This window comes from Staurois parvus, unplaced genomic scaffold (genome assembly GCF_062004578.1).
Source record: "Staurois parvus isolate SC_StPar_1 unplaced genomic scaffold, SC_StPar_1.0 ptg000166l, whole genome shotgun sequence".
Classification (NCBI taxonomy): Eukaryota; Metazoa; Chordata; class Amphibia; order Anura; family Ranidae; genus Staurois; species Staurois parvus.
Window position 1 is genome coordinate 5,868,221 of NW_028317962.1, and position 25,849 is coordinate 5,894,069.

General features: G+C 41.8%; 1 protein-coding gene across 2 annotated transcripts in view; it reads left to right on the plus strand.

Annotated features, from left to right (window-relative positions):
• The window catches only part of TNR (tenascin R), a 667,948-nt gene that overhangs the window by 517,530 nt on the left and 124,569 nt on the right, over positions 1–25,849 (plus strand). For both annotated transcript variants that reach the window (XM_089676333.1, XM_089676334.1), the window contains exons 8-9: positions 636–905; positions 15,420–15,605. In XM_089676333.1, the coding sequence (XP_089532459.1) occupies positions 636–905; positions 15,420–15,605 (456 nt within the window). The remainder of the gene's footprint in view (positions 1–635; positions 906–15,419; positions 15,606–25,849) is intronic.

The following is a 25,849-nucleotide window of genomic DNA, read 5'->3' on the forward strand; positions in this document are numbered from 1 at the left end:
TAATTTCATTTTTTTTAAAAGATAAAGTATCGGTAAGGCTAGTCATACATCTTAAAATCTAATTGTACAATATCCTTTAGATATGTCAACAACAATTTAATGTGAGGACCTACATAACTGGATATAAATTAAATTGATTGTTTAGGTAGATCACCACTCTGCATAGTTATTAGTACATCTAAAGGAGATTGGGCAATCATATTGCTCTTCTATCCTTAGGCAGGTTCCTTCTTTATCTAATATTAAAGTTGGATCTGCTGCTCAACTAATCAAAAGTAGAGACAAAAGCAGAAGTATAGCTGAGGATATATATGCACTATACTTGGAAACAGCACAGGCAACCCTCTCTGAGAACCTTTAATTCATTGCAGCCAGAATAACAGAGAGCAGTGAAATGATTAATATAGCAACAAATAGTAGAAGATACAGGAAAGATTTATGTGGACAGTGCATTAAGTACATTGGTCAGCACAGGATGTATGCAGTATGGTAGAAGTATATTGTCTTACCTCTACAATAATGAATCTCTGTCTATATATACGGAAATATTTGAAGGCCTGATCAAGGGCACTGATACACTAAATTAAAAAATACACTGGAGAAATGCCATTTATTTTTCTTTTCTTCTGTTTCAGCCATTGATGGTCCCTCTAATATCTTAGTCCGAGATGTATCTGACACAGTAGCTTTTGTTGAATGGACCCCTCCAAGAGCCAAACTTGACTTCATCCAGCTACAGTATGGGCCAATCAATGGGGAAGGGGAGAAGACTACTTTTCGTCTACAGCCCCCTCTTAGTCAGTACTCAATGCAAGTCCTGCGACCTGGCTCACAGTATGAGGTGTCTGTATGTGGTATCCGTGGAGACACACGCAGTGATCCTGTCACTGCAACCTTCACTACAGGTAACCATCTGGTTTAAGGTTGTCAGTAATAATTCCATTCTGGAATCCACTGTTAAAAAACACAGATTATATTGTATCAAGGCAGGGATTGGATGTTTGGGGAGTCATCTATTGCTGTCTATATAAATGTTTTAAACTGTCTTTCTTCTAAGAATTGCCTGCACATTGCATTTGTGTAATTAACCTGTTCTGATGTCTGATGCTGCTTATACAGTGTGAAGAATGTAACATTGGTTTTCCTAAAATTAACCCAAGAGAAGATCATTCTCCTCCCACACCAGTCAAGCATCCAGTCCCACCTGAATAAATATTAGTTCTAAAGTAGACAAACAGTTGTATATAATAAGGATTTATTCCCAAATGTAAACTCCAAGTAGACATGAAAAAACATGTAATCATCAATGTAATAAAGTATTTATTTAAAAAATTTAATACATTTAACCACTTCATGTCCTGACACTTTCACCCTCTTCCTGTCCAGGCCAATTTTCAGCTTTCAGTGCTATCACACTTTGAATGACAATTGCGCGGTCATGCAACACTGGACCTATAAGAATTTTTTAGCATTTTTTTGAGACAGATAAAGCTTTATTTTGGTGGTATTTATTCACCACTGGGATTTTTATTTTTTTTGCTGTGTAAATGAAAGTCCAAAAAATTTTTTTAAAAAGTGTTTTTCTTATAAAATTTTGCAAATAAATAATATTTCATCATAAATCTTGGCCGAAATTTATTACGTTATCTTTTTAGTAAAAAAAACCCAAATTACTATATAACAAAAAATTATAATTTAAAAAAAAAAATTTTACATTTTTTTTTTATATTATTTTTTGTGTTTTTGTTTTTTTTTTTTTACATACTGTCACCCTAGCATTATAGTGTCACCATGGTAAACGGCCACCTGACCCTGCACTGCCACCGTCCGGCTGTTTATATATAAAGGCCGGACGGGAGGTGGTTAATGTATGTATTTTACACTTTATACCAGTGTTTCTCAACCTTTTTTCAGTCAAGGCGCCCTTTAAATTTTTGTACAATGTCAAGGCTTCCTTTAAAATTATGGACCGTCTCCAGGCACCCAATTCTAAAATGTAAAAAAACTATCCTAATAGTTTTACATAATGCGTTAACATCTACACATGTAGGACACCCAATGTTAGAGGTGATTTATTCTTCCAAATCAAATACACTTTTGCACACTGGTACTGACTAGCATTCCAATGTTTCTCTTTTCCCTTTTTTCTCCATCACTCAGCTAATGTGACCCCAGCACTGATGGAGAGGGGCAGGGAAGGGTCAAACAATGATGCTGTGCAGACAACCAATATCCTTCTTATCAACTGATGATGTCATTGGTTGTCAGGATGCCGGCGACTAGAAGGTCGTAATGGTGCACAATGAAAATCCGAGGGTTTGTATAACTAAAAGGCAGGATTGATCCACCTCTGGCTTGTACACAGTTATTGGGCACTCTATAGGCATTTTACCAAGGCACCCCTGAAGAAACCTCAAGGCACCCCAGGGTGTCTGGGCACCCTGGTTGAACAAGGCTGCTTTATATTATGATCTGAAAAGAGTGGAAAGGGTGTGAATAGAATCAGAAAGGAGAGTAAGATAGAGAATCTAAAGAGTGGGGGTTACAATGGAAAAATTGGGACATTGTTGGTGTAGGGTTAGATAGATGAGTAAGAAGGTCATAAAGGAATATAGAACTAAAAATAAAGCCTTCCAATCAAAGTTAGTGAACAAGAATTGCTGGTGACTGGCCACATTACCATTTAGTAGCAACAGAAATCTTGTTAGATGACTTTTATTATGGGATAATGGATCTGGAAGGTTAGAACAGGTTTACAAAGAATAGATAAAACATTATGGCCACAAACAATCACAAAGGCGTAAATAAAACCCACCAATCCTCTCGTTTGACCAAGTGAAGCAATGCATTCATGGCACACTAGTGAACACAAAATTCACAGCGATTCTTGCCGGTACACATGATAAGTTCCTGAAGACTTGGTAATCTTGGTTGGACCAGTTCTCGACTATGCGACCAGAGATATGTTTTCTTGATCTGTAATTCTCGATGACTAACTGACCACACCGTCAGATCCCTCAGGGATCTCCCAACCCCTTCCTACTCCCTGTCCTCCTCTCTTTGTTTTGTTCCCCTTTTCTATCTGTACTTCTTTTTTAAAATGTATTTTTGTAGTTACCCAATTGATTAGTACACCTCCCTCTTTGCCCCATCAGGAACTATCTCTATGCAGTCAGGTTCCACTCTCCATTTGGCTATCAGTCAGACCCTGGATGGAATGACTTCTGTATTTGCTCCCTTTTCATGGACCTCAACCTACTGAAGTATAGGTCTGCCAACTTTGATGCTGCTTTGGACCCATTTATAAACTGCTGATAGCTGATTTGAATGTGCATTCTATTTGATTTCTATTGTGTACCATATTTTACTTCTATTCTTGAGGCAGAGGGACTTGACATCTCACATTTTGGTTTTGTTCTTCTTGTTATATCATGCTGACTGTGAAATATTTACATATACACTCTGTTGAGTATTATTTTTGTACATTTGTTAGGTTACTCATTTTGTTCTATTATTTTCTCAATAAAAACATCATGAAAGAAAGAATAGATAAGACAAAAGGGGAGGTATTTGGTTGTAAAATCTTATTCAGATCATCTGTGAATAATATGCATATGGACTACAACAGCATGGAGTCCACATAGCGTGAAGATCATAGTTGTATTGTTCTTATTGGGATTTGTTATAAGCCACCTAACACAAATGATGTTTTTGAATATTAGATTTTGATGCAAGCTGACTAACTATATAGCCTCTGGTGTAATATGATCCATAATTTCTGTTTTACCATTCATCTTGATAGCTTGATGCTCTCCAAGACATTTGAACAATTGGTGTCATTCTTCAAAATGATTATAATAAGTCATATTTTGCAATATTGTATGCCTGTTATAAATGGAGAAAATGATTTTGCAGTTTTCTCCAGGATTGGTAATTCCTGGAATTGGTCCTGGAGCGCAAGGGTTTAGTAGAGGCTTGGTAGTTATTAAACCTCTAGACCTGCGTCCATTTTTTGGACGCAGCACTTGACCAGCACATGACCAGCACTTGCTGTATACACAGGTGCGTACAGGCCTAATAGCATAAAACTGAGTAAAGTTCAGGGCTCCTCCCTTGGAGAAAATCTGCTGCACAAGCAACGCATGTGTGAATATTCATTGGGAGGAAGTCTGTTTTGGAATCCAGAAGAGATGACCTGACCAGGCCATTGTCTGAAAAAGAGAGACAGAACAAGAGACAGTGTTTGAATAGGCAGCAGCCTGTGCTCACCATCAGTGCCATCTTAATATCATCATGGGCCCCTGGGCAAAGTAATGCCCTGGGCCCCTACAAGAAAGATAGTGACCTGCTGCGTGCTATGCATAGCTTTTTAGTCTGATTAGAACTTTTAGTCAGATTTTTTTACTATATTTTATTATTTTTTAAATGACTTTTTCCATTTTATTTTTGAAACACTGTTCGGGGGTCTTCTTTATCGAGATATCAAGGGTCTAAACAGACCTCTGCAGTCTCTCTTTTGAGACAGATAAAGGGACTGAAAAACTCATTACCCAGTTAGGAATTAGTTGGTTCATGGAACTAAAGGTATCTAGGGGGGCTCTGAGGGAGGAAGAGGGTCTGAAAGGGCTCTAAGGGCTTGTCCAGATGTGCAGCTGTCATTGCTGGTGTTTGATAGGCAGTGAGGGAGTAATATGTCACCTCCTCACTGCATGTTTTAACTCTGAAAATTCTGACTCACTGTGCCGCAACCATGTGCATTGCACATGGCTGTAGGGTGGTTATGGTGCAGCCCTATTCATGATGACATGCTATTTAATTTTTGCCACTTGTACAGCCCTGAGATGGGTGGTCAGGGTGGTAAAACCATGGCTCAACCACCTACATTTACTGGCCTCATTTAGACTTGGTTTTGAGGGTGGTAACAACAGGTGGTTGGGACATGATTTTACCAACACCCAAACCCCTCACACCTTCACATTCAGTGGGCAGTACTGCCTGTTGAATGCGACCCAGTTACATGCAGCTGATGGTCAGTGTATTCTGATTTCAGAATACAATGTCCTGGTGAGAGACATGCATGGATGGGGAAATCTGTTTGTTCTTTGTTTAGACTGCTGGCTGATCTATGGGCAGCTTAAGAAGCTGCAAAGAACCTGCTAGGCTGCAGGACAGTTGAAAGAGATAAAAAGTGAGCAATGATAGAAAGAGTGCAAGACGGAAGAACGTGTGGACTAGTGTGGAATACCCAGAGCTGGGGCTGCAGGGATGTTTGTAGTGAAGGTTTATGGAGGGGAGAGCAGATAGCAAAAGAAGAAACAGGAAAGAACATAAAGTTAACAGGGGAGATGGGAGGAGAATCGGATCAGTGTGAAAGAGTCTGACTTACTGAATGCTGGAAGTGTAGACAGAGAAGAAATGAAGCCGGGGTATGAGCCGGTATAGCAGGAATAAGTGAAAGTAACTCACCAGGAAGGAGAGGTGGAATGAGTCGTGACCCTGGAAGGAGAGCAAGTTGGTGGAAGTGGAGAGGGCTCCATGAGGGACTAATATGTTGCAATCAGTAGGGGTGATAAAGCAGGGCTGGAGCAACTGGAGGAGTTGGGAAATCCGGACCTTGTGCAGTGAAAGAATGTATTTCTGCTCCAGTGCCAGCAGCATCCCCCTAGGTCAGAGCTGGCCTGATAGGGCCCCATTTGCACCTGGGGCCCCTGGGCAGTATCCAGGGGTGCCTGCTGGATAAGAAAGGTATTGCTGAAGGAGACAATGGGGTTGATTTACTAAGAAGGGAGAGTGCAAAATGTGGTGAAGATCTGCATAGAAACCAACCAGCTTCCAGGTTTTTTGTCAAAGCTTAATACAACAAGCTAAAGTTAGAAGCTGATTGGCTACCATGCACAGCTGCACCAGATTTTGCACTCTCCAGTTTTAGTAAATCAACCCCAGTGTGTAAATAGGCAGAAGCCTGTACAGTTCCATATACCAGAGCTTGTTTGCCACAATACTCAATGAGTGGGATTAAGCAGTGAGTCTGTGCAGAAACAGGCTCAAGGACTATGTGGTCCAGATAGCTATCAGGCTGCAAAGCCTCTTGGTGCCAATGTGAAGCTGAAATCCCCTGCAAGGGTGACCTTTCATCTGATTGAGAAATTTTCTGGTAAATAAAAGTGGGCAAAAGAAAGTCCTTAAATGAACATTGGCAAGTAGACTGCATCCTTGGAAGCGCTACACTTGATCTGAACCCCCACAATATTTTTATATCCTTACAAAGACTATAGATTCCCTTTACGACAACAGGGTTATAGTTTCTGAGTTCCAAAATACTTTCTGGCAAAGCCCTTGTCAGCTGGAAAGAAGATTTGAAGTTCATAATATGTGGCTTGGAAGCATCAATTTGTAGTTTCAGGGTGCCCAGACCTGAAACTACATCAACTTCCAAATCCACTTATTCTAAGCCCACTGCTATTTGGAGTCAGACAGCAGGCTTTATGCCACCACAGGGCTTATATATCCTGCTGAGCTTTAAATTACTCAAGAGAGTTTCTGGCTGTTGTTTTGTGATTCTGAAAGTCATGAAAATAGCTTTTAAGGCCAAAGAATTAAATCGAGAATTTAAGGCATAGCTCCAAATATCAAAAGTATTCAAAATCTTCCGATGAATATGTCAGTATGCCCAGTGCAAGAGGAGCTGTCCATTGGCCAGATTGTGAAGGGTTCCATAGTGTGTAGATGTGTAAAAATGACATGAATTCATTTGCTGTGAACATGAGTTATGAGAGTGCAGAAACAACACATGGTAGATGGCACCTAAGAAATGTTTATTGCTTATCTTACAAACAGAAAAATGAAGGACAAACTGTACCATCGTCTTAAACACAAACATCTGTTCAAGACTCCATTTGGAAGGGAAGCCAGACTTTAATCACAAGATACAGTAATTAGAATGCAGAGTAAAGCTCAAGTAATTTAAAAGCTATCAGGTAAAAAAAAAATTGATCAGTACACCACACTATCAAAGAAAACAGCTTATGGCTGACTTTAAAGCGCACACGTCATTTGAGAAAGATGTGGGTGGTCAACACTGACTTTACCTGTAAAAGCTGTATTTTCCGGGCCGTTGTACTGAAAAATTGGAGGCCATTGACCCATCACAAATATAGAGCCAAGTCATTCTGACTTTCTGTTTTCCATTTGCTGTGTTTTCTGGGGCTGTGGCTTAGAATCATTACAGCCAGGCAACTAGAGTTTTCAGAAGGCATGCAACAAGGGCATCCTGAACTTCCCTTTCATAATAAAAATACTTAAATCTGAACTCCAGGCAGTTATAACAGACACAATTTATTGCAACCAGAATTTGAGTAAATATCGACATTTTGCAGTCACTGTACAGCAGAGTTTAGAGAAGAATAAGCACAAGGAGCCAGTAGGGTGTATTGCAGTAAAAGGGGATGCTGATAGACAGGGCCAGTGCAAGGATTTTTGTCTACACAGGCAAAGGTGCCTCCAATGCCTCTCTCAGAACACCTCTACATCCAATTCCCCCCAGCACATCTCTGCCTTCAATGCACCCCCAAGCACACCTCTACCTCCAATGCCCCTCAATACACCTCTGCCTCCAATGTCCCCCAAAACACCTCTGCCTCCAATGCCCCCAGTACACCTCTGCCTCCAATGCCCCCAGTACACCTCTGCCTCCAATGCCTCCCACAACACACCTCTGCCTCCAATGCCAGCCCCAACACACCTCTGCTTCCAATGTTCCCTCCAACACACCACTGCCTCCAATGCTCCCCCAGCACATATCTACCTCTAACCAACACCTCTGCCTCTAACTCCTCTTCCCAGAATATCTCTGCCTCCAATGCCCCTCCCAGCACATCTGTGCTTTCATCCCTGCCCCCCCCCACTGCACACCTATGCCTCCAACCCCAACCCCCTCCTGCGGCACACATATGCTTCCACATCCCAAGTACACCAGTGCTTCCATCCCCCCAGCACACCTGTCCACCATCCCCCCACCAGCACCCCAGTGCTTCTATCCCTCCCCTCTAGCACACCTGTGCATCCATCCCCCAGCACACCTGTGCTTCTATAACCCCCCCACCACCACCCAGCACACTTGTGTTTCTATCCCCCCCAATACACCTGTGCTAACCCCCCCCCCCCCACACACACACACACACACTGCACACCTGTGCTTTCATCCCCCCCAGAACACCTATGCCTCCAATCCAACACCTCTGCTCCATCTTCCCAGTCTCCATCTCCAGTACACCTATGTCTCCAGTTGTACTCCACCCTCCAACACACCTCTGGTTTCATCCCCCATCCTCCAGAATACCAATACCTTCAATTCCTATCCCCTTCCTAGCACACCTGTACCATTACCATTATCTTATTCCTGATCTGGTGTATACTGAAGGACCGTGTTTGAGACCGCCTACATGTGACTGCCTTGCTCAGGCAGTCTTTGGCATCCATGCAGAAGCCAAGGAGTACCCGGGAATCATGCACTGACCCGCTCCCAAGATGTACTGCAGGATGGAGGCATAGAGCGGAGATCCTAGGCAGCTTAACAGTTCTCCACCTGGTACAATACATTCCAATAAAATGCCCGCGCTGTGAGCCTGTGTGGAGGGCATGAGCTATACAGTGTGACGGCATACATAGTAAGCTGTCTGTCATGTACAGCAATGTGCGTGGTTGCGCTCATTCCTAGGACACAGCCTATTGCACAGTTGAGGTGGAATGCCTAACAAAAGGGAGGGAAAGGTGGCAAGGAGAGTGCAGAGTGTCGGATAGATAAGCTCATCATTAGGCCATTTCTCCTTTCTATGCACAGTCACAAGATGGGCATGGGGAGGGAGACCTCTAGGTAACTGTGAAAATGCAGCAGAGAAGATCAGGCCCCCTTCCAGACGGGGCTATGCTGTGTGGCAGTTCTTTGTAAATCTCTGAACTAGCTGGACAGAATGACAAATAATTTGGCAGGTAAAATAGCTCTCATAAGTCGGCATGGAAAAGAATCACCCCCCCCCCCTTTAAAATATTCACATTTTGGAGCTTTGCAACCTGAAATGACACATTTTTTGTTTTATCAAGCTGTATTTCCTCAGTGCAACTTAAAACATTTAAGTGAAAGATATAACACCAGCATGTCAGAAATTCAACAGAATTACTGAGTTGGAAAAAGGATCACCCCCTTGTCTCAGTATTTTGTTGAACCACCTTTTGCTTTAATTCCAGCCTTTAGTCTGTTGGGATATGTCTCTACTAACTTTGTACATCTAGACTTTGCAATATTTGCCTGCTCTTCTTTGCAGAACTGCTCGAAGTCAGTTAAATTTGAAAATTACCTTTTGTGGACTGCAGTCTTTGAGTCATTACACACATTTTCAATGGGATTTAAGTCTGGGCTCTGGCTAGGCCATGCAAGGACATCCACCTTTTTCTGCTTCAACCACTGTGTGGTCATTTTTGCTGTGTGCTTTGGATCATTGTCACGTTGGAAGATAAACCTTTTACCCATTGACAACTTTCTGGCAGTGCTCCAGTCCCTGCTGCAGAGAAACACCCCCATAACAAGATATTACCACCTCCATGCTTTACTGTAGGAATGGTGTTATTCGTATTGTGAGCTGTATTGGTTTTCCACCAGATTTATTGTTTAGTGTTGAGGCCAAATAATTAAATTTTAGTCTCATTTGACCTTTTTCCATGTGGCCTCAGAATCTTCAAGGTGTGTTTTGTCAAAGCTCAGTCATAACTGCATATGGCTTTTCTTGAGGAGTGGCTTTTTTCTTGTAACCCTTCCATACAAGTCACATTTGTGGAGAATTTGTGACATTGTTGTCACATGCACACAATGACCACTCTATGTCATAAATTCATGCAACTGCTCCTGTGTTGCTGTAAACCTCTTGATAGTCTCCAGTTTGGAGTGACGTCCTGATCCAGAAAGGGTCTATGTTGTACCAAATACCTTCCACTTCTTAATTATAGACTTCATTGTGCTTCTACACATTGATAACACCTTTAAAATGTTTTTGTATCCATCTCCTGACTTGTGCCTTTCCATAACTTTATCCAGCAGGTCTGTTGACAGTGCCTTGCCACCCATAGTTGATTGTTTGCTTCAGTTGCACTACCAGGGACTGAAGTGCTCCAAGAAAGCTCTTTTCATGCTGAGCTAATCAAAATGACCACAGGGTGCATTATAGACAACCTATCGCTAATTGAGACTCCATTAAACATTTCAAGGGCCCTGTTATTTCTAATTACAACCCCAATATTTCTTAAAGTATATCTACATCCAAATCTTTTTAATTCTTGGATAATGTATGGAAAGAATAAAATCCTTGCTAGTTTTTTTGTATCTTTTGCTGTTTAGGTGCCATTAACACAAACAGGAACTAGGAGAAAATCTCTTAGAAGTGAGGAAATCTGCTCGTAGGTAGCTCACACTGGAGCGGGTTTCCTACTTAGAATAATTATTGACCAGGGGACTAAAGATGGCTTGTCCCCCTTTCCCTTTGACCATTACCTCCTCCCCTTCACAGTAATTAACCACTCCGACAACAAGCTGGAGTTAATGGCTAAAACAGCCTTTTATTACAACAACAATAAATAACACAATGTAAACACAGTATAACTGGAGCTTCCAGGTCCTAGTAGGCATCAATAAATGAAACTACTTGCATCCTACTTAAAATAGGCCTCCAGCTGCAACACTACCGAATCGGAGACAACCACCACAGACGCCACCATCAGAAAAAACTGGGAGCTGTACCTCAGATGGTCCCTACAAAGTACCTTTTTGTGCCCACAGTAACCTACGAGGACTTTGCACCCTTTCAGCTCCCGTCAGCACTAACCAACACAACCACAACCCAAAAAACGGTCAATACACTACGGGCGGGAGGGAGGGAGGTTTTCCTTTGCTAATCTTCCTTCCGACTGAAGACCCCCTCCCACACCCTATTCAAACCACTCTCTGTGGCTCCACCCACTCCTATCTTAACCACTTAGCACTCTCCGTCCTGTTATTTGCCAACTTAGATGACTCTCCTCTCTCCACCCCTTTAACCCCTGTCATGCTGGCCCTCCGCTCTTGTCTTTTTCTTTCCTATTACTCTGGGCCTCCCTTTTCTACTCCTGTTGTAGTGAAAACTGTAACACTTTGAGTTTGTAGATGGGGGTCAGGTGCAACATCTGTCAACTTTCCCCTGTTTGTTCCAGGTTTTGCACTTGATGGTTTTATTGAAGAAGGGGTGCAGGTAGTCTCTATTGGTCCACCATCTGTTGATCTTTTGGTTCTCTGTCAGATTTGTGGTATGGGAAATAATAAAGGTGTCATGTACATGCCAAGTCACTCCCCCTCTTTGCTGAGTTGGCTGACTGCTATTACCAACACTAAAGTAAACTCTGGAGAGGATTGGTATGTCCAGCGCAATCTTGGGAAAGCCTGTGCCTTATTCTGCGATGTTGCAGCAGACATTTTTAGGGCAGAAATTCCATATAGTATATAGCACTGGTTCCAGCATAAGAGGTTCCCTGAACAGGTGTGTAGGTAGGGATAGTGCCTTTCATCAAATAAAAGGGGTGGTCCATGAGCAGAGAAATGCTGTATGCTGCTTGTGGATTAATAAAGCTTTTATGAACAGGTGATATAATCGGTGTGAGGCTTGTGTTGTTGTGCTTCTCAAGGAGAGAAAGGGTTCCCTTTGGCCCAGCCCTAGCTGCCCTTCAGCAGAATACCGCATTGGACACCCTGGACACCCCAAATGAAAGCATGACCATGCTGCCTCCACTAGTTCCGAAGCTTATGTCCCTCTAAAACTGTATAAGATCTGTATCTCAATTTGTATGACCTCCAATCAAATATCTCAAAGGGCCAAAAAAATGTTGAGGGGATTTGGTTAAGGAACAATTCTCTTGGCTGATTTATTTGCCAAGAACCACAAATATTGCATCCAAATGCTGTGGCTACATACAGTTTATATAGCATGCCCAACAATTGCAGCAGTTAGTACATTTGGGCCATCTTGACTCAAACAATCTATTTAAAGGGTAACTAAAAGTGGAGTTAGGCTTTAATTTCTAAAATAATAAAGTGTATTTCCAAATTCGCAGCCAAATTGGGATGCCTCCTACTTTATACAATATTGGTTATGTGTCCCCAGCCACTCAGCTTAACTTAAAGGGGAACTACACTGTATCTGTGCAGCATAAAACAAAAACTCTGTTTAGTTAATTTTGAATATTCAAATCAAACTCCCCCATCCATTTATGTCTCTATGCTTTATTTTGCTGAGAAATCACTTTGAAAAACACCCTTCAAGCGTTTGCAGCCGAGGCCATCTTAAGTAAGGGCAGATTAATTTGCTTCCTGGAATCTGGAATCCATCTGCCCTTAATTCAGGCATGCAGGCAGGAGTATGCCTGAGAAGGGGGAAAGCCCCTTCTGAAGACTCCTGGGATGTATGATACCATTTGCTTAGGCATGGAAACCAGATAATAACTAAAGAAATGTAAAAAAAAGTTTAATAAAAGTACATATAATATCTCTTCCTATCTATTTAAAAGCGCTAGCAGCATAAGGATTTAAAATAGTCAATGTTGATTGAGAGAGTAAAGTTCCACTTTAAAAAAAAATATTTAAAAATTGCAGATTTTTTTTTAGATGTATTCTGGACCCTCAAGCAAGGAAAAATACTACATGTTTCTCTTTGTTTATGAGGAGGATGGGCAGCTGTGTGAAGAATCTGCAACTCCTTTATTTACTCCATACAAGTATTCTAGAGACTGTCAGAATCTTCAATACTTCCAGTTTCAGGTGCCACAGCCTGTGTCACAGCCATGGCTCCCTTCATATTATAATGGAGAAACAAGGGTAGACAAAAAGGGACAGGGACTATTTTACCTGCAGCAATACCACGTGAAAATAAAGGGAAAAAGCAAGAAAAAATAAAATGAATGCAGCTGCCACATTTACAGTGCCTTGAAAAAGTATTCATACCCCTTGAAATTTTCCAAATTTTGTCATGTTACAATCAGAAACGTAAATGTATTTTATTTGGAGTTTATGTGATAGACCAACACAAAGTGCCACATAATTTTGAAGTGGAAGGAAAATAAAAAGTGGTTTTCAAAATTGTTTACAAATAAGTATCTGAAAAGTGTGGCGTGCTTTTTTATTTAACCCCCTTTTACTTTGATACCCCTAACTAAAATCTAGTGGAACCAATTGCCTTCAGAAGTCATATTATTAGTAAATAGAGTCCACCTGTGTGTAATTTTATCTTATTATAAATACAGCTGTTCTGTGACGCCCTCAGAGGTTTGTTAGAGAACATTAGAGAACAAACAGCATCAGGAAGGCCAAGGAACACACCAGACAGGTCAGGGATAAAGCCGTGAAGACGTTTAAAGCAGGGTTAGGTTATAAAATAATATTCCAAGCTTTGAACGTCTCACGGGGTATTGTTCAATTCATCCTCTGAAAATGGAAAGAGTATGGCACAACTGCAAAACTACCAAGACATGGCTGTCCACCTAAATTTACAGGCTGGGCAAGGAGAGCATTAATCAGAGAAGCAGCCAAGAGGCCCATAGTAACTCTGGAAGAGCTACAGAGATCCACAGCTGAGTTGGGAGAATCTGTCCACAGGACAACTATTAGTCGTGCACTCCACAAATCTGGCCTTTATGGAAGAGTGGCGAGAAGAAAGCCATTGTTCAAAGAAAGCCATAAGAAGTCCCATGTGCAGTTTGCGAGAAGTCATGTGGGGGGACACAGCAAACATGCAGAAGAAGGTGCTCTGGTCAGATGAGATCAAAATTTAACTTTTTGCCTAAAAGAAAAATGCTATGTGTGGCGGAAAACTAACACTGCACAGCTCCCTTAACATACCATCCCCACCGTGAAACATGGTGGTGGCAGCATCATGTTGTGGGGATGCTTTTCTTCAGCAGGGACAGGGAAGCTGGTTAGAGTTGATGGGAAGATGGATGGAGCCAAATACAGGGCAATCTTAGAAGAAACCCTGTTAGAGTGTGCAAAAGACTTGAGAATGGGGCAGAGGTTCACCTTCCAGCAGGACAACAACCCTTAATATACAGCCAGAGCTACAATGGAATGGTTTAAATCAAAGCATATTCATGTGTTAGAATGGCCCAGTTAAAGTCCAGACCTAAATCCAATTGAGAATCTGTGGAAAGACTTGAAAATTGCTGTTCACAGACACTCTCCATCCAATCTGGCAGAGCTTGAGCTATTTTGCAAAGAAGAATGGGCAAACATTTCACTCTCTAGATGTGCAAAGCTGGTACATCCCTGAAACATCCCCAAAAAGACTTGAAGCTTTAATTGCAGTGAAAGATGGTTCTACAAAGTATTAACTCAGGGGGCTGAATACAAATGCATGCCACACTTTTCAAATATTTATTTGTAAAAAAAATTTGAAAACCATTTATCATTTTCCTTCCACTTCACAGTTATGTGCCACTTTGTGTTGGTCTATTACATAAAATCCCAATAATATACGTTTATGTTTTTAGTTGTAACATAACAAAATGTGGAAAATTTCAAGGGGCATGAATTCTTTTTTGAGGCACTGTAGGGGTTGGTAAACCGAAATACTGTATATTTGCAATACATTTTTGTTTTTGAGTTTAGATACTGTACACTTTTTTCCTAAAGCTCTGAATGCCCAATTATTTTAATCTAATCCCTAAACTAAGCCTTAACACTATAAACCTTATTCTGCTTTCTACTCACCTCACCAGGTCCAATAGCATGCAGGTCCTTTGCAAAAGCATAATGCACAAAGATCTTAGCACCAGAGGAAACGTCTTCCTGGAGAGCTATTCTGCACTTACCTGCTTAAACTCACAGTCAAAATAAAGAAACGAATAAATGATACATAATACAATAAGTTATACTATACAGATTTGGTGACATTATATTTATTCTTATTGGAATGAATCTTCTGGCAACCTTCTATTCTTACATTGAATGAGGTACTTCTTTAGAGAAGAAAATTGCATTTACGAATCCCAGATGTGTACTGCACCTTATTTCGTATACAAGACTTGTTGAGGAGCATACCTAATGTTGCAACAATGAGAATTCAGGCAACCCATAAGGGAGCTAATAAGCGGCAGTGCATATTATTTTTTGCAAAAGAATAAAGAAATAAACATTACCAATGTCATAAGAGGGTATTTTCAAGCTCTCACTGATTGCAGCCAGGTATCAAATAAAATGATAAAGGGTGGTGAAGGTTAAAGCTAAGTTCTCTACAGATATGTATATGATCTCTTCTGGGCTGAATGTATAATATATTAGAAACCTGTGGTTCAAAATATTCATTGCACTCTGTGAAATATTTTACAGACAGTTTTATTCTTCATTTACACAGAACTTGATGCCCCTAAAAATCTGCGTGTGATGGGGAGAGCCTCAACAACCCTGGATCTGGAGTGGGATAACAGTGAAGCTGAGGGTGATGGGTACCGCGTTGTCTTCAGTACTCTGGCAGGGGATCAGTACCATGAACTCAGAATACCACGTCAACCAGGTCAGACTACAAAGGCCACACTAACTGGTGAGTGAAGGAGAATTTTCCTTTTCGAAAACCTTAGCCAGTCATGTACCATCATCATGGTCATGTCTAATTGCCTCTAGTAATGAAGCCATTTGTAACCTGTGACATATACTCCAGATAATTTCTATGCAGTAAAAACACTTTGTGGTTTTAACATCATAACACAGCCATTTTGAATAAGCCCCATATTATGTTTTCTTTCTATGAACATCAGCTCCACCTAATGGCCATCAAGCTGTATTTTCCTGAAATACCTCAATACCCCAGCTTACTTCACCAGCTGCACTTTTAGTGCTAACAGACTTTATCTCATATGCCACTGGTCTGGTGTCTCTACAGTATGTACTTTCCTATGCTCTACTCTGACTCTTTTTGTACTGCCTTATGAGCATTCTTATTCTTTCTTGGGCCCATGTGTACCAACAGTACGATATATTTAGCCATGTGAAGTGAACTCTTCATATATGAATCTCAATCATCTACCAATACAACCTACATCAACGTGCCTACACAATAGAAGCTACGTTTGTCACCTACAGTTGCAAGAAAAAGTATGTGAACCCCTTGGGATTACGTGGAGTTTTGCATGAATTGGGCATAAAATGTGCTCTGAACGTCATCTAAGTCACAACAATAGAAGAACACAGTCTGCTGAACATAATACTACACAAACATTAGATGTTTCCATAATTTAATTGCACATAACATGTAAAAATTCACAGTGCAGGGAGGAAAAAGTATGTGAGGCCCTAGCTTAATGACTTCTCCCAGAGCAAATTGGAGCCAGGAGTGAGCCAACCTTGACTCCAATCAGTGTGATGATATTGGATGTGTTGCTGACAGCTGTCCTGCCCTTAAAAAACACACACCTGTTTTGGGTTTACTGGTTTCAAGAAGCACTGTCTGATGTGAACCATGCCTCGCATAAAAGAGCTCTCAGAAGACCTACGATCAAGAATTGTTGACTTGCATGAAGCTGGAAAGGGTTACAAAAGTATCTCCAAAAGCCTTGATGTTCATGTGTCCACGGTAAGACAGACTGTCTACAAATGGAGAAAGTTTAGCACTGTTGCTACTCTCCCTAGGCGTGGTCGTCCTGTAAAAATGACTGCATGAGGTAAAGAAGAATCCCAGAGTGTCAGCTAAAGACCTACAGAAATCTCTGGCACATGCTAACATTTTTGTTGACACATCTACAATAAGGAAAACATTAAACAAGAATGGAGTACATGGGAGGACACCACGGAGGAAGCCATTGCTGTCCAAAAAGAAGATTGCAGCACGTTTGAAGTTTGCAAAAGAGCACCTGGATGTTCCACAGCACTACTGGCAAAATATACTGTGGACAGATGAAACCAAGATTGAGTTGTTTGGGAAGAACACACAACACTATGTGTGGAGAAAAAAAGGCACAGCACACCAACATCAAAACCTCATCCCCACTGTGAAACATGGCGGAGGGAGCATCATGGTTTGGGGCTGCTTTGCTGCCTCAGGGCCTGGACGGATTGTTGTCATTGATGGGAAAATGAATTCCAGAGTTTATCAAAACATTTTGCAGGAAAACATACGACCATCTGTCCGCCAACTGAAGCTCCGCAGAGGATGGGTGATGCAACAGGACAATGACCCAAAGCATACAAGTAATTCAACAAAACAATGGCTGCAACAGCACAGAATACGCCTTCTGGAGTGGCCCAGTCAGAGTCCTGACCTCAACCCCATTGAAATGCTGTGGCATGACCTTAAGAGAGCCATTCACACCAGACATCCCAAGAATATTGCTACACTGAAACAGTTTTGTGAAGAGGAGTGGTCCAAAATGACTCCAGATCGTTGTGCAGGTCTGATCTGCAACTACAGGAAACGTTTGGTTGAGGTTATTGCTGCCAAAGGAGGGTCAACCAGTTATTAAGTCCAAAGGTTCACATACTTTTTCCTCCCTGCACTGTGAATGTTTACATGTTATGTGCAATTAAACCATGGCAACATCTAATGTTTGTGTAGTATTATGTTCAGCAGACTGTGTTCTTCTATTGTTGTGACTTAGATGACGTTCAGAGCACATTTTATGCCCAATTCATGCAAAACTCCACGTAATCCCAAGGGGTTCACATACTTTTTCTTGCAACTGTATGTCTGGCAAATATGAGATGGAGATAGCACTGGTGTAGGCTGGCATTGTATGGATGATTAGGGGCTGGAGCAGAGGCAGGGCTAATAACAGCACATGTAGCACACCTCACCGAATGGTGGGTGCAGGGGTGGACTTACCATTTGGAAACTCGGGCACTGCCCGAGGGCCCAGGGTCAGTAGGGGGCCCCATGAGATGCCCCTGGTACCTTTTTCATAGGCTTTTTTTAGTTTGGGCAAGGACACAGGGGCCCCATGATCCCCTATTGCCCAGGGGCCCCATGAGTTGTCAGTCCGCCCCTGGGTGGGTGAGGACAAATTGTACTAACAGTGAAATCAGTTTAAAAGCATATGGTTAAATAAAACCCGAGCCTACTCTGCTCTGGTCAAAACAGCAAATCGTACAGAGGGCAGGCGTCAGGAGTGCATAACACATGGTGTGCATGGATCAGGAGTGTGTAACACAAACAGTACTGGTGTCAGGAGAAAGTAACGTACAAAGAGCAAAGGTCAGGAGTAAATAATGGACACTGCAGGGGTCAGCACAAAGTGCTCTACCTGTTTGTCAGTCTGTCTATCTGTCATATATCTCTCCTCTCTTTCTGTCTCATCCATCTTTTTATCTATCTATTTTTCAATTTTATATCTTAGTTCAGAGACACTTTGCACCCGAATGGGGTGCCAGAGTTACAAAAGCCATATATTGCTTCCTGTATTGTCTTACATCTCCTACTGACAAACAGAATACTCCAGCAGTGTCCTGGGGTGAACTGGACACTGACACATTAACCCGACTACAGGTTAGAAGTCTGTTAATTAGTTATAGCAGACAATGACAAATGTGATGCTGCGTATAGGGTTTACAAGCTGCAACAGTCTCGGCAAAGCTTGTGCTACGCATTTCTTCTGCAGATTGAGAGCCCATTGGCTCAAGAGGCAGTATGATTCACTCCCAACATCCAGGGGCATAATTGCCACAAGGCAAACAAGGCATTTGCCCAGGGCGGTATTTTTTAGGGGGCACTGCCCCCCGGTAAAAGTAACATATGCAGCATGGGGACCAGGTGGGATCTGAGACAGGCTGTGGGCTGCTTGACAGTTTATGCAGAGCTTGACTGTCATTCCCGAGGAGGTCCAGAGCTGTGAAGGTGAGTGTCTCTCTCTGTCGTCGGGAGGGGGGGGCGTGCTAGTATAAGACTCTCTTGGGTGGTGGGGGGGGGATGGGGCAGAGGTGTTGTTGGTCACTGTCAGACTTGCTCCACGGGTGAGGGGGGGGAGAGGGGATCTGGTGTTGGTCAGTGTCAGCCTCTCTCCGCCGGGGAGGGAGGGGTGTCTTATTTTTGTGTTGGCTAGGGCAGCATAAAACCTAAATAACACCACTGCCAACATCACCGTGGATCTTCATGATTCCTAGTTGGTTTGTTTACTATGTGAAATAAGCTGGTAGGAGGACCAAAAGGTAAAGAAAAGACATGCATTTAGTTTCAGGAGGTGGAGTCAGTACATGAATCACTGCTTGCAGGCAACAAGGTACCATGGGATATCTAGTCCTTAGAAACTGAAAGTGAACAGCAAAGAAGAATCTGCAAAGCATGCAGAGAATCCAGCAAGTTGTGGAAAGAGATGGCCAGCATGCAGCACTCACAACATTAAAGGAGATTTTTCAAGTAAGCTCATATTGGGTTGTCAAAATAAGTATTGCTTGCATTGTATTACAATGCTGATGTTATATAATGAAAGTGTATGCTATGACCATAGATGTTCATGTGATGATTGTGAAGATAACAGAGCTATAAACATGAAAACCCACAGTGATCACTTCTGTTGGCTTGTCAAGCCATGCCATTCACCACCTGGAGTGAAAATGTTGCTTTGGCAAACAGGGAATAAGAGCAAAGCTGGATAGGGCTTAGCAGCCATGAGATCAGATGAACAATCACACTAGTACACGTTAACTTCTTCTCTTTCCTATATTGTAAGGTGCAATCACCTGGCAGTTGCCATTGACTTGTCCAGTTGCATTAGGATATATGCTTTCAGCACACTACCCCCCAACTGGGCTGACTGTGGGCAACAACAGCAGAGGCACCATGTGAGTTCTCTCCAGAACTAGAGATCTTATTGCTATATGCAGATCTGAATTATGTCACATGATTATTTTTGTGAAAACAGAACAGAATTCACTGTTGGGATAACATGTACTGTAGTTTACTTTGCAGTTTTAACATGGGACTGTAAAGTCCACCAAATGGCAGAGATGACTTGTTATCGTGACTTAGACCTCCTATCAGTAGCTCTTATAACTGTTTCCCCATATCGTACTGTTACTGGAGAGATGCCCACAACTGGCAATAAAAATACAAAAAAAAGAAAGCATAAATTTATGGTTGGTAGTAGGGTGTACATTCAGGTTCAAGTGTTACTAAACCTAGGACCCTGCATTCACTATATCTGATCTCTCACAGTACACACAACATGGAAATGCAATCATTTTGGTAAATATAAACTGCTAAATATATTTTCTCATCAGCAGTTAGAGCAGTCTTGTGACTTCTATCAGTTTCCAGCCGAGCACTGGTTAAAGCTTGTAGGAGGAGTTTTCATTTTCCTCTGACTGTCCTATGAGACTGCAGGACCTCTGACCCTCTGTCTGGACAGTGCTGATTGGCTATGTGCTAATCACATGCACTCTCCCTAGAAAAAAAAAAACTCCCTAGCAATACACATCAAACTGAGCATGTGCAGCTTGCCCCCAAGGCTCTATTCTATCAGGAGATGAGTTGGGGAAAGTGGAAGAAGGGGAGAATCAGAGAAGACAGGATTAAACATCCTTTTTACACAGTGCAGAGGATTAACCCCTTAAGTTCCACAGTGGTATAACAAGCATGCTTTACTGCATATTCAGACTTATTTTACTGTTGTGGGTTTAGTAACACTTTAAGAGTTAACCTATAAGTGTTTACATGGGGCAGTTTATGGTTTATATTTATAGCTTGGGTTGGGTATAAAGGTTACATTGAGCTTAATGTACAAATTTACTCAGTAAACCATACTTTCTCAAACTATAGCCTAAGAGAGAACATTTGAAAGGTCCAACAGATTGAGATATTTATAACATATATACATTTCAAGATATGCACAATAATAGGTTTAAAACTAGCTAGTCTAGCAATCTTACAATAACTGAAATGCATGTCATTGGGAAATATTCCATATCTCAGACATTAGCTGTGCAGTAGCATACATAAGTACTGTAGATAAGTTGAGAGGCTATGAAGTGCACTAGACTTCATTAGTACTGGGCAGCCTCCAGCCCTGCTGCTATCTTGGATGACATCCAGTAAAAACGTCCAAGTACAACATTAGGTCAAACTCTGCATTAACACACTGCACCAGATGTACACCTTGGTACTCTTCATTTCCACAAGGTTCATTGTCCATGCCAATCATTGAAGCTGCTCCATATTGCCAGTTGGAGAAACCCCAGAGTTAAGTTAATCAACCTACTGCGTGTCAGACATTATCATAAAACTATGATGATTTAATGATTCTGCTCTTCAACACAAGATGTGGGATGTGTTCAAACACAGAAATACACCTAATGCAACCCTGTGAGTACTAAAAGTGGCAATTAACTTTTATAGCAGCCACTTCCGGCTTTCTGTGCCTCACTATTATCTTGGCCCTATGATAGACTCAATGACAAATAGTGAGGTGTAGAAGGTGGAAGGGAGGAAAGGTTACTGTCCACAACTCTATCAGTACGGTTTATACGTGGGGCCTTCAAGTCAAACAGGGACTTTTAATTTTACAGGCATAAAAAGGATGCCAATGTGGCGGTAAGTGATAAGTGTGTCCTATTACTGATAGGCACTGAACATGTCAGGGGCCACTCCAGAGACTGTTAATCAAGATAGCAGACAACGGTGTTAGTGCATGCATGGAACAGCATGTGGTGATGAATGTTCTTGTTAACAAAGGTGTAAAACCCGTGGATGTCTACAGAAGACTTCAAGCACCGTACAGTGATGAGACTCTTAGCCACAATAAGATATTTGAATAGTGAAAATGTTTCAAAGATGGCCGTACATCTGTCAGTGATGATCCCGGCCATGGTGGCTCTCAGCCCACAGCAGTCATTCTTGTGATCATTCAGTGCATGAAACGCCTGATCTGGATAATCAATTCATAACCTGTTGTGAAATTGCACAAGAGATGCATTTTTCTGTAGAAAAGGTGAACACAATCATTCACAAACATTAGCATTTTTGAAAAGTTAGCGCATGCTGGGTACCAAGACAGCTTTTCACTTTTGGCTGGCACAGAGTCTACACTGCATTGAAGGAGCATTTTGACAGGGAAGGCCTAAGCACATTATTTCACTCCAGAATCAAAACGAGCATCAAAGCATTGGAAGCCACTATCAACAATTAATATTATGAATTATGTTCTGAGTGATGTGCATGTACGTCTGAAGAAAAAACAGCCTGGTTTGATCACTGAAGGTGTCCTGTTTCTCCAGGACAATGCACAAGCACATGCTGCTCATCCCACTTAATGCACATTACAGCAACTCGGCTGGGAGGTATTGCTACATCCCCCTTACAGATCGGACTTCACTCTGATTGATTTCCACCAGTTTGGACCCCTAAAAGAGTTCCTCAGAGTTCAGCATTTCAGCACTGATGACGAAGTGAAGCAGGCTGTCCTTGGATGGTTCAGGCGTACTGACAATTCTATGTCGAAGCTTTTCTGGCATTAGTTAAATGCTGGGATATGTGTATAATGTAGCAGGGGACTATGTTGAAAAATAAATGCAGCTTCCACTCCTTGAAACTTGTTTGTATTAACATAAGGGAATGTCTAGGTGCTTCTTTGTAACTCAAGGGCTGCTTTACTATTTAGGTGCCCAGAAGGTAATGTTGGCTAAAGCTGACTTCTGATATTCTGAACTGGTGATATGGAGGCATAACAAAAAGGAAATACATTCTAAACATCTTGGTTCTCTTCCCCTACTATTGCAAGCAGAGAAATGTTCTTTCTTATTTGATAGGGGGCTTATCTACCTGGTCACCTAACTCAGGGGTGGGCAGCCTGCGGCTCTCTAACTGTTGTGGAGCTACATTTCCCATGAGGCATTGCAGAACTGGTAAGCCATAGTTACAGCTATGGCTTGCAGAGGCATGATGAAACTTGTAATCCTGCAACAGCTGGAGAGCCGCAGGTTGCCCACCCCTGACCTAACTGATCCATTCAAATGTAGGTTGTCAATGGCTGTGTTGCCTGATGAGCAGTTAGTGGTGTATAATGTGACAAACCTCCTGCATGATGTTATGTTTTGTGCCAATGTTGGGAGTGGCAATCCGTTCGCATTTTTTTTTTTTCTGCTGAGTAGGTAGAGCAATAGCCCCACGAGGAGGAATCTAACTTTAAGTACAGACATTGCCTGCCCCTCTCTTACTTCCACAGAAATCTATGATTAGAATTCTTATTTTTGCTACTCTCCAGCATTGAGTTTCACTTTTCACAATATTGCTGCAATCTCTCCAAAGGGATAGACTGGCTTCTCCTTTTAATTGCCGTGGCAGTTTCATGGAAATTTGAACTTACAAGAACAGTAATGCCTAGTACACACGATGAGAATATCAGACAAAAATATCTCTTTCGAAAGTGATCGTCCGATAATCTGATCGTTAGTGCACAGAGCGCTGATCAGGGCAGATCATGAGAAATTATGCAAAGCTAGTTTTCTAGTACGATAACAGAATTTATGTTTAATCAGTACAATATTCATCCATAACAAAAATCGAGTGGCCAAGACCATGCATGCTTAGAAATGAAAAAATACAGTACAATACAATAAAATACATTACATTATCTTTTAAGTTGTATTCTGTTTTACCAGAATTTTTGTAACTTTAGCAACCTCTTAATTTTTGATATGAGACTAGCATGCAAAAAAAAGAAAAAAACAAACAAACGATCATTTGTCTGATATTCTCATTGTGTGCACAAGGCTTGTTTCATTATTAGGGTTGCACTATCTGTACAATCCCCCTGTTCTTGCTGCCCCATCTCCCCTGGGACACTCAGAGTTCAATTAAATTAACAGTAATAGATATGCAATCAGATAGACGTTGTACTCACTACCTCCTTTTTCATGGTCTTACATTCAGTTTCCTGATATAGCAGTTGGGCAGTCTGTCTAAATATGACTGCATAGTCCAAAAGACACAAAAAAAGACTGACTGCTCTCAGTGATTTATACAGACCTGATTAGACACATCACCTCCCTTTTCTGCAGTACAAGTCTGTGTCTGGACACTTGTGATGATGGGCGTGGGCCAGGGGCGGACTGACAACACATGGGGCCCCTGGGCAATAGGGGATCATGGGGCCCCTGTGTCCTTGCCCAAACTCAAAAAAGCCTATGAAAAAGGTACCAGGGGAATTTCATGGGGCCCCCTACTGACCCCGGGCCCTCGGGCAGTGCCCGAGTTTCCAAATGGTCAGTCCGCCCCTGGGTGTGGCTGTTTATTAGCTCTGCCAGCACAGACCGCTGCAGAGTGAGGGAAGGAAAAAGCATTATTAAGTGGTAGGAAAGTCTTTTTTTTTTACTTGTACCTACAGGTAAGCCTACAATAAGGCTTATCTGTAGGTACTGTAAATATCTCCTAAACGTGCACCGATTAGCAGACATTAACCTGTGTAGCAGCACCAGCGCATGCGCTCTGAAGGAACGGTATGCCCATGCCATTTTCTTCAGAACTGTGTGCTGTAAAAAGTGGCTCGCTTACAGAGTGACACCATCACAGCTCAGCCATTCAAGCCGCTGGAGCCCATGAACCCAGATAAAGGACCAAGTGAAGATGAAAGCCCTGTTAGTGGTCACATCATTCTGCTGGAGGGCTTTGTTTTAAGGTTAAGTTTCACAAAGTGTGCTAGTATGTGATGCACACTAGCACATTATGACGTTGCCTTGCAGGGAAAAGCTTTTTTTTTTTTTGAATGGATAGGTTTACTATGGCTTTAAGCTGGTCATACACAGCAAATTGCATCCAGTTAAAAATTTGAGCCATTGGTGACCATGTTAGACCCATTCAACCCAACATTCTTTGACCTGAAAAATCAAAGGAGCTGGTGGAAAATTGTCAGCCAAACAGTAGCTGTCTAATCAGATGCAGCCATTGTTTGGGTACAGTCACAGGTGCCAGCTGTCAGAATACAATAACCAATAGTGTAATAGCAACTTGGGGAATTCCATGAAACCTCCAGACACGAACTTGAGGAAAACACTCTTTTTATTTTCCAGCTGGAACTTAGCTAGACTAGTGTCTGCAAGCCAAGTGCCTTGAAAAGCCTCTTACATGGTGTATATATCAATAATTACATCACAATGCATATATTTCCTCTTTACTTTTTTGTACTGTTAAAATACCTTCTGAGCAGTCCAGGATGTAGTCTTTGCTGATTCAGACATTGCAGCTGCTAGGCTGGAACATGTTGTTCCACAGGAAATGATGGAGAGGAAGTGAGCTGATGATGACCTGTTTTTGCAAACAGATACTTTTAGAAATCTTAAAGCTTAAAGGGGAACTATGCAATATTTGGTTGCTGCCACAATAGGGGGGAAAATGTCATTGAAGCTGTTTAGCATGGATGGGGGAGTTAAAAGACTTTGTTTAACCGAAGGAGCTGAAGGAAAGAAATCTTACTGTGTACGGCCAACTTTACTAACAGAAAATATATTTTTTAAAGCATTTCCAAGCAAAAATCAAAGTTAAAACATAATATACGTCGATAATATAAAAGGCTAAAGCTAAGGCTTTAATTAGGCTATCAAGCGAAGTGCATCTCTTGACCGAGTGGAAAGGACACATACAAGAGTGAACCCTGTTCAGCCCTCCTCTGGCTCCTCTGCTCAGCCAAAGATAAGATTGCCGCAGGTAGCAGTATTGGGTAGCTATGCCCTCCTGGAACATGTACAGTGGTAGATACAACTGCTTTGACCCCTGCGTCTGTATCTAGGTGTTCAAAAGGTGCAAGAAGCCTGAAAAAAATGTCAAAAATGTAACTTTAGGCTAATCCTTTAAAAAAACGTAATATTCTC